This window comes from Emys orbicularis, chromosome 9 (genome assembly GCF_028017835.1).
Source record: "Emys orbicularis isolate rEmyOrb1 chromosome 9, rEmyOrb1.hap1, whole genome shotgun sequence".
NCBI classification, from domain to species: Eukaryota; Metazoa; Chordata; order Testudines; family Emydidae; genus Emys; species Emys orbicularis.
This window is the reverse complement of record NC_088691.1, coordinates 46342078-46355245: the sequence shown is the minus strand read 5'-3', so window position 1 is coordinate 46355245 and position 13168 is coordinate 46342078. Positions and strand designations below refer to the sequence as shown.

General features: G+C 54.8%; 1 protein-coding gene across 1 annotated transcript in view; it reads right to left on the bottom strand.

Moving 5' to 3' along the window:
* Positions 1-524: 524 nt before the first annotated feature.
* Positions 525-13168, bottom strand: part of LOC135883446 (diacylglycerol kinase delta-like) — a 180606-nt gene continuing 167962 nt past the window's right edge. The window contains exons 26-29 of the mRNA XM_065410561.1: positions 10906-11025; positions 8916-9027; positions 5028-5158; positions 525-599 (exon numbers count right to left, since the gene is read on the bottom strand). Coding sequence (XP_065266633.1) covers positions 525-599; positions 5028-5158; positions 8916-9027; positions 10906-11025 — 438 coding nt within the window. The remainder of the gene's footprint in view (positions 600-5027; positions 5159-8915; positions 9028-10905; positions 11026-13168) is intronic.

Here is a 13168-nt window from a genome sequence, read left to right as displayed (position 1 = left end):
TGCTCTCATGTAACTCAGGTCGTCTTCACATTGAAGCCTGGAAGTAGCCAACTAAATGTGACTCAGCTGCTATGGAAACCTGACAACTCCAGCAGCACACATACAGCTTGGTCCTTTCTTCTAGCTCACAGGTACATATGGAAATGAACTGCTGAACTGAAACCATCAAGCACAGAAACCAAAACCACAAGGGCAATCGAGGGCAAAGACGCGCAGACCAACAATCTCTGGCTAACATGGAACTGTAAACTCTTCAGGGGCATGCTTGAGAGCGGTGATGAGAAATGTTCTAGTGTAAGGATTCCACAGCATTCCATTCTGGGCCGTTTGCTGATGGGATGCATCTGCATCACGAACAAACACGCTCAAGAACAGATGCCTAGGTGTTTAGAGTTCTAGAATGACTGTGAAGTTGCTAGCGTTCTAGAGTGCCTGTACTAGATTTCAGGTTCTAGAGGGCCCATCCAGAGTTAAGATTCCCCATCACCGACACTGGCCACGTTCTTTTTCCTTTATATGCTTTGCTAGGGATGGCTGCTGATGTCTTTAATTCCCTGGAGAATCCTCTTCATATGGCCCACCTTTGTTATCCCCAGATCCTGAATAAAAGAAGAGAGGACAAAGTTGAATAAACGCGCACCTGACAAATACACAAAGCGTCTCTGAACCACAGGGGAGCAGCAGACATTTTTATTACTGATGAACATGGGCTCCAGTTCTGCAATCCTTGCACCCCAGCCTCCCTCAGCAGTCTAGGTGGAGTGCGCAGAATCGAGTTCTAGGGCTCAGCGGCATGTGAAGTACAGCAGCACATTAGCAAATGTAGCTAGGAAAACACTGGCTTAAAAGGCCCGCTGGATTTCTAGCCAACCATCTGCCTGCCCCTCGGTCAGAATCCAGCCCCCCATGGGAAGCAGCTCTCACCACAGGCAAAACTGCGAGTCCAATCCAGCCAGGATGCTGGCGTTTCGGAGACTGCTGGGGCAGGTGGCTGGCTAAGAGTGGGCCCCACGCCCAGAGATGGCATATCCCGCCTACTAGGCTGACAGCAGCAGGATGGTGCCCCATGCTGGGACCCATTGCCTTCCATTCACCGGTTGAGGGCCTGGGGTTGCCCACAGGGGAGGAGAGCCCCAGGACTTGGGGGGCACCGAAGAGGGCTTTGAGGCCTAATCCACAGCCCACCCTGGCTGCAGGTGTGGGAGGAGACACTTAGAGAATCCAAAGGCGTGCCATAGCCACCTCCCCCAGTGGGGTAGGGCAGGCTAGAGGAGAGGAGCAGGGCAGGGCGTGTGAACTGCGCAGGCCAAGGGGGCAGCAGGTTGGGGGAGCTGGGCAGAGCATGTGAACCAGGCAGATGGGGCTGGCAGGTCGGGGGAGTGGGGCAGGGTGTGTGAACTGGGCAGGCAGGAGGCTGGCATGATAGGGGAGTGGGGATGGGAATGTGTACCAGGCAGGCAGGGGACTGGCATGATGGGGGAGCGGGGCAGGGCGTGTGTATTGGGCAGGCAAGTGGCAGGCTGGTCGGGAGAGTGGGGCAGGGCATGTGAACTGGGCAGGCAGGGGGCTGGCAGGTCGGGGGAGTGGGGCAGGGTATGTGTACCGGGGCAGGCAGGAGACTGGCAGGATGGGGGAGTGGGGTAAGGCATTTGAACCAGGCAGGCCGAGGGGGCAGCAGTTCAGGAGAGCGGGTCAGGATGTGTGTACTGTGCAGGCAGATGGCAGGCTGGTTGGGGAAGTGGGATGGGGCGTGTGAACTAGCCAGGCAGGGGGCTGGTAGGATGGGGGAGTGGGGCAGGATGTCTACTGGGCAGGCAGGGGGCAGGCTAGTCTGGGGAGCTGGTAGCGGGTCAGGGAAGCCTGTGTACTGGGCAAGCAGATGGCAGGCTGGTCAGGGAAGTGGGGCAGGGCATGATGTGTACCAGGCAGGAAGGCAGGCGGGGGCTGGCAGGTCAGGGGAGTGCAGCAGGGTGTGTGAACTGGGCAGGCAGGGGGCAGGCTGGTCGGGGCAGTGTGGCAGGGCATGGGTACCATGTAGGCAGACCGCTGGCAGGATGCAGGAGTGGGGCAGGGTGTGTGTACCGGGCAGGCAGGAGGCTGGCAGGATGGAGGAGTGGGGCAGGGTGTGTGTACTGGGCAGGCAGGGGGCTGGCAGGATGGGGGAGTGGGGCAGGGTGTTTGAATTGGACAGGCAGGGGGCTGGCAGGATGGGGGAGTGGGGCAGGGTGTTTGAATTGGACAGGCAGGAGGAGACTGGTCGGGTAAGTGGGGCAAGACATGTGAACCAGACAGGCCGAGGGGGCAGCAGGCCGGGGAAGGGGCTGGCCATGTGAACTGGGCAGGCAGGGGAATGGCAGGATGGGGGAGTGGGGTAAGGCATTTGAACCAGGCAGGCCAAGGGAGCAGCAGTTCAAGGCAGCGGGGCAGGGCGTGTGTACTGGGCAGGCAGGTGGCAGGCTGGTCGGGGGAGTGGGACGGGGCGTGTGAACTGGGCAGCCAGGGGGCTGGTACGATGGGGGTGTGACGGTGCATCCCTAAGGCTTTGTGGAAATATGCTTATGAATGTATATATGACATAACTGGACATATCTGAACATATCTCTGTAAAGGTTATGGTCTACTAAATCTATTCATCCTATTTGTATGCATGTGTCATTGTATTTGAAATTATGAATATTGGCTGTGTACTTGCTTGATTTTTAAGTAGCCTTAGTAAACATTTGCTCAGCTTCTTGAGAAAGGACTGTGCAAATTAAGTGCCTAATCAAGAAACACTTAAAGGACAATGAATCTTGGAAGGCTCCAATCCACATAAGAAGTCTACCTGAGGACGTTCAGGGTAGCATGCAAGCAATGACTGCTGGCTGTAAAAACTGGGCCATGCATGGACATGTGACTTGCCCATGTGACACCAAAACTTCATCTTGGAGCTGGACTTTGCATAGGAGAGAAGGGGGGGTCTCCACCCACAAGAGAAAGTCTACTTAAACCCCTGGGAGACCCCCCCCCATTTGGTCTTCAGCTGGCTAAAGGGATAGCCTCGCCACCCCCAAGGATACCTGAAAGAGACTGAAACAAAGGACAGTAACTATAGGGGGTGTGAGTAATTTCTGGACCCAGACTAGAAGGAGACTAGTCTGTAAAAGGAAGCTTACTGGAACACAACGGAGGGTGAGATTTTGTCTGTATTCAGTTTTCTTACTGTATTAGACTCAGACTTGCGTGTTTTATTTTATTTTACTTGGTAATTCACTTTGTTCTGTCTGTTACTACTTGGAACCACTTAAATCCTACTTTCTGTATTTAATAAAATCACTTTTTACTTATTAATTAATCCAGAGTATGCATTAATACCTGGGGGGGGGGGCAAACAGCTGTGCATATCTCTCTATTAGTGTTACAGAGGGTGAACAATTTATGAGTAAAACTTGATAAATATAAATTTATAAATGAGTAAAATTTTATAAATAAAACAGATTTATTTGGGGATTGGACCCCATTGGGAGTTGAGCATCTGAGTGTTAAAGACAGGAACACTTCTTAAGTTGCTTTCAGTTAAGTCTGCAGCTTTGGGGCACATGGTTCAGACCCTGGGTCTGTGCTGGAGCAGACTGGCGTGCTGGAGTCCCAAGTTGGCAGGGAAAGCAGGGGCAGAAGCAGTCTTGGTACATCAGTTGGCAGCCCCAAGGGGGTTTCTGTGATCCAACCCGTCACAGGGGGAATGGGGCAGGGTGTGATTATCGGGCTGGCAGGATTGGGGAGTGGGGCAGGGTGTGTGTACTGCACAGGCAGGAGACTGGCAGGATGGGGGAGTGGAGTAAGGCATTTGAACCAGGCAGGCCGAGGGGGCAGCAGTTCGGGGGGAGGGGGGGCAGGGCGTGTGTACTGGGCAGGCAGCAGGCTGGTTGGGGGAGTGGGATGAGGCGTGTGAACTGGGCAGGCAGGGGGCTGGCAGGATGAGGGAGTGGGTCAGGGCGTGTGTACTGGGCAGACGGGGCTGGCTGGTTGCGGGAGCGGGGCAAGGCAGGTTGAAAAATTGTAGTTGGATGTTTTCTGTCAGAAAATGCTGTTTTGGCTAAACTGAACTTTTTATGAAAGATGGATTTTGGATTTTGACAAAATTTTCCACAAAAAATGTGATATTTGAACAATTAAAAAAAAGAGCCCTTTAAGTTATCCAGGCTCTAATGTCCATGTGAATCAATGGAAGGCAGGCGCCAAGCACCAGTGAGGATTTGGCCCTCAGGGTAATAATTGGAGGAGCAGCTGTTTTCAGTAGCCTAGAGAAATGATTCCAGGCTAATGGCACAGCTGCTCCTTCAAAGCAGGGTGCGGTCTCCACGGCCCAATTCAGCTCTGGACCGGTCTGCCAGGAAGAGACCTACTGGTACCAGATGTGATAGGGACACCTGCTCAGTAGGGAATTCCCCCACTCCCCACCCCAAACCTCCTCCCAGCTCATTTCACCTGGCTGCCCAGGAATGAGCGTGACCATGTCCTGGGGGCGGTAGGCTTTGGATCCCATTCCCAAGCCCCACCTTCACTCAGGTGCTTCATTAATCACCCACGCCAGGTAGCTGGAGGAGAGGAATGGAGGTTATGGCTTGTGCTATGGAGTCCCTGGCTGGAAGTCACCATCCTACCCCCCAGCTGCGGGAAGCCAGTGCCGTGCAGCGACACCATGACTGCTCTGGTTCTCGAGGAGCCCGTATTCTGACAGTGCGGCATCACCTGCAGCGAAATGCAAATACACTGACTCATAGGGCAGGTGCAGCATGCAAGCGCAGCCCCGCCGATGCCATTCAAGTGCCGTGCCAATGACTGGGTCCCAGGTGAGGAGCTAACATGCCAACTCAACCCTGCCAATGCAATTCCAAGCTGGCTTACAATCGTTCATGGGGTTCTGCCAGGAGCAAGGCTGCACCAATCGGGCAGCATTCTGCCCATAACTGTGCCCATGCAACTCAATGGGGCACTGATGGAGAGAGCCACGCTGCTGCGGTCAGAAAAGCAAGTGATGCAAGTACCTTCAAGTCTCTTCTCTCCAGCAGGATCAGCTCTGAGCCCTGGATGTCATGGCGGAAAAAAAAGTCTTTGTATTCCCCTAAGCCAAGCGTGTCCAGCCAGGCCGCCACCTCCTCAGCGCCCCATTTCTCCACTAGCAAAAAGGGAAAGCAAAGACGATCGACTCAGCAGCAAAAAGTGGACAGAGGCGCAGCCGAAAGCAACGCGCACACACAGGGAAGCACAAAGCCAGGCAGGGCAAGAGCGCAGGCAGCAGCATTCCAGCATGGCAGGATCCCATGCCTGGGGCTCAGGCGCCACCTGCACCCCGATGGAAACGCTCCCTTGCTACACCCAGGATCTGTTCCAGGCAGCTCTGCTCAGAAGAGGGGCCCCGCCAGAATCCCATTGATTTCTGCTCCCTCGCCTCCCTAGCATAGGGACTATTTCCAAGGTAGGCCGGGTCTGACAACCCGGCCTATCTCTATTTCCTACATGGAGAGCAGCACGAGAACTGGGATCAGGGTGGTAGGTGACCTGGAGGGTGCAGATTTGGTCCTAGAGGTCACGTGACCCGCCATGGCTGTTTCTGTATGGCTCACAGCTCTTTCTGAAAGCATCAACCTAACATGCTGCATGGGCATAGAACCATTGCAGTGAGTCTATCATGTGCAGTGCCTAGTGAGAGGGAAAAAGGCGAGTGGGCTGTGAAAGGTTCCACTCATGCCCAGAAAAGGGGTTTTCCCCTCCTGTTTTCCCTGCAAAACATCAGGAATGCCAGAGCTGGCCTCCCCCTCTCAGTGGAGGGCTTAGAAATGTGCTCTGTGGCCTGGGGAGAGCTAAGGCCTAACACAGGCATCCTTTTTCCCATGTGTTTTTCAGTCACTGGAGTTCACCGGGGCCATGTGTGGACGGCCCAGTTCTCATGTCCATCGTGAGCAGTGCACGGCTCACACAACGGCTAGGCCAAACGCGAGCCTGAATGATGCACATGGCCCGACAGGATCCCGATGGTCAAACCGATCCCCTGGGCCCGCAGGAATGAAAAGCAAAACTGAACCTGCCAGCTGGGATTTAGGAGTGCCCTACCCACATGCCCCTGATAGGGAAGAAGGCGCAGTACCAGAGCCATGCAGCACAGAGCTGCTGTGCCCCCAGGGCCCCACGTCAGTGCATGGCTCGGGACTCTGATCTCTTCAAGAGACCAAGCTGTGTGGTGAGAACAGAGCCCAAGCACTGTTCTCAGGACGCTGAGCTGCTCACCCCTCATGCTCCCCTCCGAGGTCCCGGGGCAGAGCCCCGCCCCATACGCTCCCCTCCAAGGGGCCGGGAGTCAGAGCCCCACCCCATACACTCCCCTCCATGGCTCCAGCACTCCAGAGACGTTTCCACACAAAACACTGGCATAAGAACATAAGAACAGCCATACTGGGTTAGACCAAAGATCCATCAACTCTAGTATCCTGTCTTCTGACAGAGGCCAATGCCAGGTGCTTCAGAGGGAATGAATAGAAAAGGGCAGGTATCAAGTGATCCATCCCCTGTCGCCCATTCCCAGCTTCTGATTCATGTCCTGGCCTCTTGGTGCTGGCAGGAGATTCCCAGAGGCTAGGAACACTTGTAGCTTGTTTCAAAAGCCCTGAGACTAGGGGTCCCCATTCCCTTTCCAGCCGCTGCAGCCCTGCAAACTCCCTTGGAGATAGAAGAACGGGGCATGGCCTGAGAGCCAGCCTGCACGCGGATGGCCAGGGGGCACAGGGAGGCCCCCTGTGCGGGCATGGGAGTAACTGACTAGGGCTAGATCTGAGAGCACCACAGCATCGACCAGTCCAGCCCATGCCCCCCGGGAAGCCCATTTACTGATGGGCTCAGGGTCACGGAGTGAATGTGACAGAGCTGAGGTGAAAACGGACTCCCAAGCCTGTGCACCGACCATCAGCCCTCGCTCCCGATAAGGCACCAAGGCATCAGGAGGAAGCCCTGAACTCTCCATGCCTGGGACTTCCTGAGGGGATTCTCCTGCCAGCACCAAGAGGCCAGGACATGAATCATAGAATATCAGGGTTGGAAGGGACCTCAGGAGGTCATCTAGTCCAACCCCCTGCTCAAAGCAGGACCAATTCCCAACTAAATCATCCCAGCCAGGGCTTTGTCAAGCCGGGCCTTAAAAACCTCCAAGGAAGGAGATTCCACCACCTCCCTAGGTAACGCATTCCAGTGCTTCACCACCTTCCTAGTGAAATAGTGTTTCCTAATATCCAACCTAGACCTCCCCCACTGCAACTTGAGATCATTGCTCCTTGTTCTGTCATCTGCCAAAACTGAGAACAGCCGAGCTCCATCCTCTTTGGAACCCCCCTTCAGGTAGTTGAAAGCAGCTATCAAATCCCCCCTCATTCTTCTCTTCTGGAGACTAAACAATCCCAGTTCCCTCAGCCTCTCCTCATAAGTCGTGCTCCAGCCCCCTAATCATTTTTGTTGCCCTCCACTGGACTCCTTCCAATTTTTCCACATCCTTCTTGTAGTGTGGGGCCCAAAACTGGACACAGTACTCCAGATGAGGCCTCACCAATGTCGAATAAAGGGGAACAATCACGTTCCTCGATCTGCTGGCAATGCCCCTACTTATACAGCCCAAAATGCCGTTAGCCTTCTTGGCAACAAGAGCACACAGTTGACTCATATACAGCTTCTCGTCCACTGTGACCCCTAGGTCCTTTTCTGCAGAACTGCTACCTAGCCATTCGGTCCCTAGTCTGTAGCAGTGCATGGGATTCTTCCGTCCTAAGTGCAGGACTCTGCACTTGTCCTTGTTGAACCTCATCAGGTTTTTTTTGGCCCAATCCTCTAATTTGTCTAGGTCCCTCTGTATCCGATCCCTACCCTCCAGTGAATCTACCACGCCTCCCAGTTTAGTGTCATGTGCAAACTTGCTGACAGTGCAGTCCACACCATCCTCCAGATCATTAATAAAGATATTAAACAAAACCGGCCCCAGGACTGACCCTTGGGGCACTCCGCTTGAAACCAGCTGCCAACTAGACATGGAACCATTGATCACTACCCGTTGAGCCTGACGATCTAGCCAGCTTTCAGTCCACCTTACAGTCCATTCATCCAGCCCATACTTCTTTAACTTGGCGGTAAGAATACTGTGGGAGACCGTATCAAAAGCTTTGCTAAAGTCAAGGAATAACACGTCCACTGCTTTCCCCTCATCCACAGACCCAGTTATCTCATCATAGAAGGCAATTAGGTTAGTCAGGCACGACTTCCCCTTGGTGAATCCATGCTGACTGTTCCTGATCACTTTCCTCTCCTCTAAGAAGCGGGGCTGACGGCCAGACTTGGGCAAGCGAGGCAGCCGGGGCTGGGAGACTCAGCATTGGGTATGTTTGCAAAGCTGGTGCCAATGCGGGAGGAGTCAAACACATCTGAGAGGGTTTGGACCACAAGTCCCACTGCAAGTCAATGGGACATGCTCCTAAATCCCCTAGACACGTTGGAAAATCCTCCCAGGAGGCCCATTTCTTTCTAAACCCCATTTTTATAACTCCCTCCTCCTCTGAGAAAGGAGCTTTGAGCTGACGGCCCAGCAAGCTGTGCCCCCTCCTGCCCTGTGCCAGTCACTCCATCCTCGGCACGGTTCAGTGCCTGGCTGCAATCAGAGCCAGCCTGGAGGGCGGATGGGCAGGCGGGCTGGCAGTCCTGAGGCGCTGCTCTAGACGGGTTTGCAGCCTGCCCTGCTCACCTTGTCTAAGTGCCCTCCAGCGGCACAACACAATGGTATGGATTTACTCTGGTTGCGGTGCTTTGCCAGATTGGTAGCACAGCAGGTCCAGGATGCTCCCTAGTGCTTGGGAGGCGAAGGCTACTCTGCCAGTCTAGCCCACTGCTCTGGGGAGGTTTACCTGGGACCATGCTGTTGGATTTCGCCTTCTGAAACTTATCTTTGTCCTTCTTGGGCTTGGGAATGTTGAGCCGTAGCTTCAGGCTGCCCTTGCTGCTGCTCTCGGAGCTCTCCTGGTGCCCGAGGCCGGCAGAGAGGATAACGGGTTAGGTTCACAAGCCATGCATTTCATCTGTGCCACTCTGCGCCCTGGTCAGATGCCCACCACTCCCTGCCAGCAGCACGGGCCAGTGCTTAACCGCACCTCGGTTCTATCCCAGCTTTGCCCTGGCATCCCCAGCACTGGCTGATGCGATTCACACCAGCCCAGATCCACCAGTCCTAGCGTCTGTGGAGGGTGTAGTCTAGTCAGGACACAGATATTTTTACCACTGAATGGGGTTGGAACAGTGGTTCTCAAACTGTGGGTCAGGACCCCAGAAGTGGGTCACGACCCTGTTTTAATGGAGGTCAGCAGGGCTGGTGTTAGACTTGCTGGGGTCCGGGGTTGAAGCCCAAGCCCCATCACCTGGGGCCAAAGCCCAAGGGCTTCAGCCCTAGGTGCTGGAGCTCAGGCTCCAGCTTCGGCTTCAGCCCTGGGCAGCAGGGCTGACGCCCGTGGGCTTCAGCTTTGGCCCCCTGCCCAGGGTGGCGAGGCTCAGGCTTCGGCTTTACCCTCCCACCACAACCCGGGGCTGCAGGGCTCGGGCAGGCTCAGGCTTTGGTCCCCCCTCTTGGGGTCATTGGAGTCGCAGTGCAATGAAGTTTGAGAACCCCTGGGTTAGAAGACAGAAAGGTAAAATGTCTGAGCCCTGGCTACATTATGTGGCCCCGCATTGCTGCCAGCCACAGAGTGTGCCAGACCCACCTTTGTGCTCTCCTGGGCAATCCCCCAGCCCCAGTTTCCCCATCTGTAAGACAAAGCTAGTGATAGCCCACCCCCAGCTCTATAAAGTGCCGGGGGCTCTGCAGCTGAGAAGTGCCACGTAAACCGGCTTACCACTGCTCCCTTGAATGATAAAACCTCCTCTTGGACAGCCTGTGCCCCCAAGGCCACAGCCACAAGAAGAGCACCAGGAGAGTTACCAGGAGAAAGCAGAACAGGCCCGATAAAGGCAGCTGCTGCACATGAGCAAGTGCCACTGAAGTCAATGGGAGTCACTTGTACGTTTAGCTGCATGACCGGATTGAGAAATCCAGTGCTGGTTCATCACCTGCTCACAGGATGTGCACCGCTCCTCCCCGCCAGCCCCGATTCTCTGCTCTGGGCCTCCCAGAGACACGGAGTGCTTCAAGTATTCTGGATTCCCCAATAACCCCTGCCCCCTCCGAGCAGGCTCAGGCCCCATCGTCACAGCAATACTGACACATGCACAGCTGAGACTCCAGGCGCACCGTACGGGGGGGGATCTTATTCAGACCAGGCCCCTGCCATGAAGAGATCATAATCTAAGGCCCTGATCCTGCAATCAGGCCCATGAGAAGGCTCAGGACTCTAGTAGGATCCACGCAAAGTCTGCCGGGGCAGATCTGACTGCAGGGTTAGGGCCAGAGTGAGGACAGCAGAGGAGGGAGGGGGAGGGGAGGGGAGAAGGAGGAGGCAGACACAGATCTTGCAGTTCTTGGGAGACTCATGCAAGAGTCTGGAGGCCCACGTCCCATTTTATTTGCAATGGTTTATTGATTCTCAGGGCTGTGGGTGCTAAGCCCCCTGCAGAAGCACAGGGCTCAGGATGGATGTATATGAAGGGATGGGGGAGGGGATGGTCCAGTCTAATGCAAAGCCAGCTCAGTGGGATGGGAGGGGCTGGGCTGCAAAGGGCACAGCGGCAGGCTTGTTAACAGGGTACTTGCCTAGGGTCACCCAAAGAGAACCCAGCTCCCCTGCTAGGCCAGGCTGCCTCGCTGACTCTCCCTCACTGGCTGCAATGGCACCAGGCAGGCTCCTGCCAGCATGGGGAGGAGGAGGAACGACCCGACCAAACTGACCCCGAGCGGCCCCATGCACCCACCTCCTCGGCAGAGTTGATGATGGGCGCCAGCCAGTGGATGTCGGGCAGCCTCTGGAGCTCCTGGCTGACGGTGTTCAGGGCTCTCTGCAGCCCCTCCTCTTGCTGTGGGGAGTCCAGCTGCTGCAGGGATTGGGGGAGAGAGCCATGAGCGCCCCATGCAGAGCTCATCGTGCGAGCGTGCGCCATGGGTACTACTGGAGAGGACGGGCAGGGACAATGCACTGACCTGCCTTACGGCTCCATCCGCTTGGGACTGGAGTTCAGCTAACCACAAGGACGAGCCCCGGGGAGGAAGTTTGCCCATTCCCTTTTGGGTTTCACTGCTGAGATTGATACCAGCCTCTGCAAGTTACTGATTGCTTGGCTGTCTGTTCCCGTCATTCCCCCATCTCTCAAGCAGCCCCTGTTGCTGGGACAGGAGGGCACCTGGGCTAAGGCACAGGGTCAAGGCCCCGCATTTAGGTTTTGTAAAACCTGTGGCAAACTTCTGGCTCTGTTGAAGTCAATGTCAGAACTTCCTCTGACGTCAGCGAGGCCAGAACTTCACCTTTACAGAACCTAAGCTCCCTAGGAGTGTTCTCTTTAGAAACAAAATCTCCAATGACAGCAGTATTTTGATTGGCTACTCCTGCAGTTACAATTGGGTACCTGAGAGCCCCGAAGTGACACTGACTAAACCCAAATGACACTGACCGACTAACCTGCTAAGATCAGAGATGCAAAAAAGCAGAGCAAAACTGGGTGTTAAATTGTCTCCATTCTCATCAGGCTCAGAGTTCATAAAGGGCAGGGGGGTCATTAAAAACATGACCTGAATGTGTCTCTGAAATATTCTACTAAGACTCAGTGCTAAAGTAAAGAACGAGCATGATCCACCCTAGAACAGTGGGTGTCATGTTTCCTTCTAGTGGCTTGAGCTCACAGAGAAAGCCAGCCTGCTACTGCTACCAGCTAGTAGAGTGACTCTCTTAGCTCCAGAGGCTCAAGTCTGTGCTTGTGGAGCTGAACTTCCCAGGTCCAAACCCTGATGCCATTCCACACCCAGCTTTATGAAAGCAGACTGGGAATGAGCATCCTGTTCACGGAATGAGTCTGGCATAAAACCTGGCATAGATCTTTCAGGACCCATCTCTGCTTTGGCTGTTCCAAATTCATGGCCCAGGGCACAGCTGGGGTCTTTCCAGCAGTGTCCTGGAACCCTGGGCATTCACGCAGAATTCAGTTCTCAGTCGAGTATCAGGATCTGACAATGAACTGAACAGACTGCCATGGGGCTAACTAACTGCCTCGGGGCCAGCGTTAGGGGTGCAGTGTCACGGTGCCAGGTGACATGGGAAAGGCCTGTTGGTAGCTGTCTTCAAAGCCACAGAGAAGTGCCCTTCTGCAGCATCCTGGAATGCACTGGGAAGGATGCTTAGCTCAGGGATAACCAAACCCCCTGCCTGTGCCAAGAACTGGGGACACCAAAGACAAGTTTTGATCACTGGCGCAGTGAGCTCATCGCCACTTTAAACAGAGCTGGGAGAGGAGGGAGTGCATGCTTGGAAGTTCCATCTTCTGGTTAGTTTGTATGGAAATGGAGCAGGGGAAGGAGCTGCACTCCCGGTGGAGCTTCGGGGGTGGAGGGGGGGGGAAGAATTTTACTGTCCTGTTGAGCCATTCTCCCCTCTTCACACACTCCCCACCCAGGCAGGGAGAGCTGAAGGAAACAGCTCTGGCTATACCTCTGATGCCATATCCGGCTGGGTTCCTGTGCGGTGCAGGGTGTCTGGGAGCAGCATGGCACACAGAGTTGGCATGCAGGGGAACAGGCGTCATGCAACACAGCCTGGTTCCAAGAGGAACAGGAAGGAACAGTGGGCCTATCCACCTGCTTGGGAAATAACTGCCTCATCCAGTCAGCTCCGGGCGTGGAGAGTGGCACAGCATTTGTGTCACCCAGGAGCTCTACGCCACTCCCTATAGACCACCCAACTGGCAGCTCACGTTAGAGTGGCAGCGGTGCTGGCTGACATCAGCATGATGTCCTCCTTTACTCTGCCATTAACACTGGGCCTAGGACACGGCGGTGGGACTGGTCCCCTCCCTGCTTCACACATCCAGTGGCCCTTGCACCCTACGATGACCGATGGTCACACCAGCTTGCTCATAGCATGTCAGGAAGAGGGTGCTTTGTAGGAGGGGCTGCTGCCCACTGCTTCAAAGCTGAGCTGGCTTTAAAAAAATAAATTAAATCTCTACAATGATTACCAAAAGAAAACCT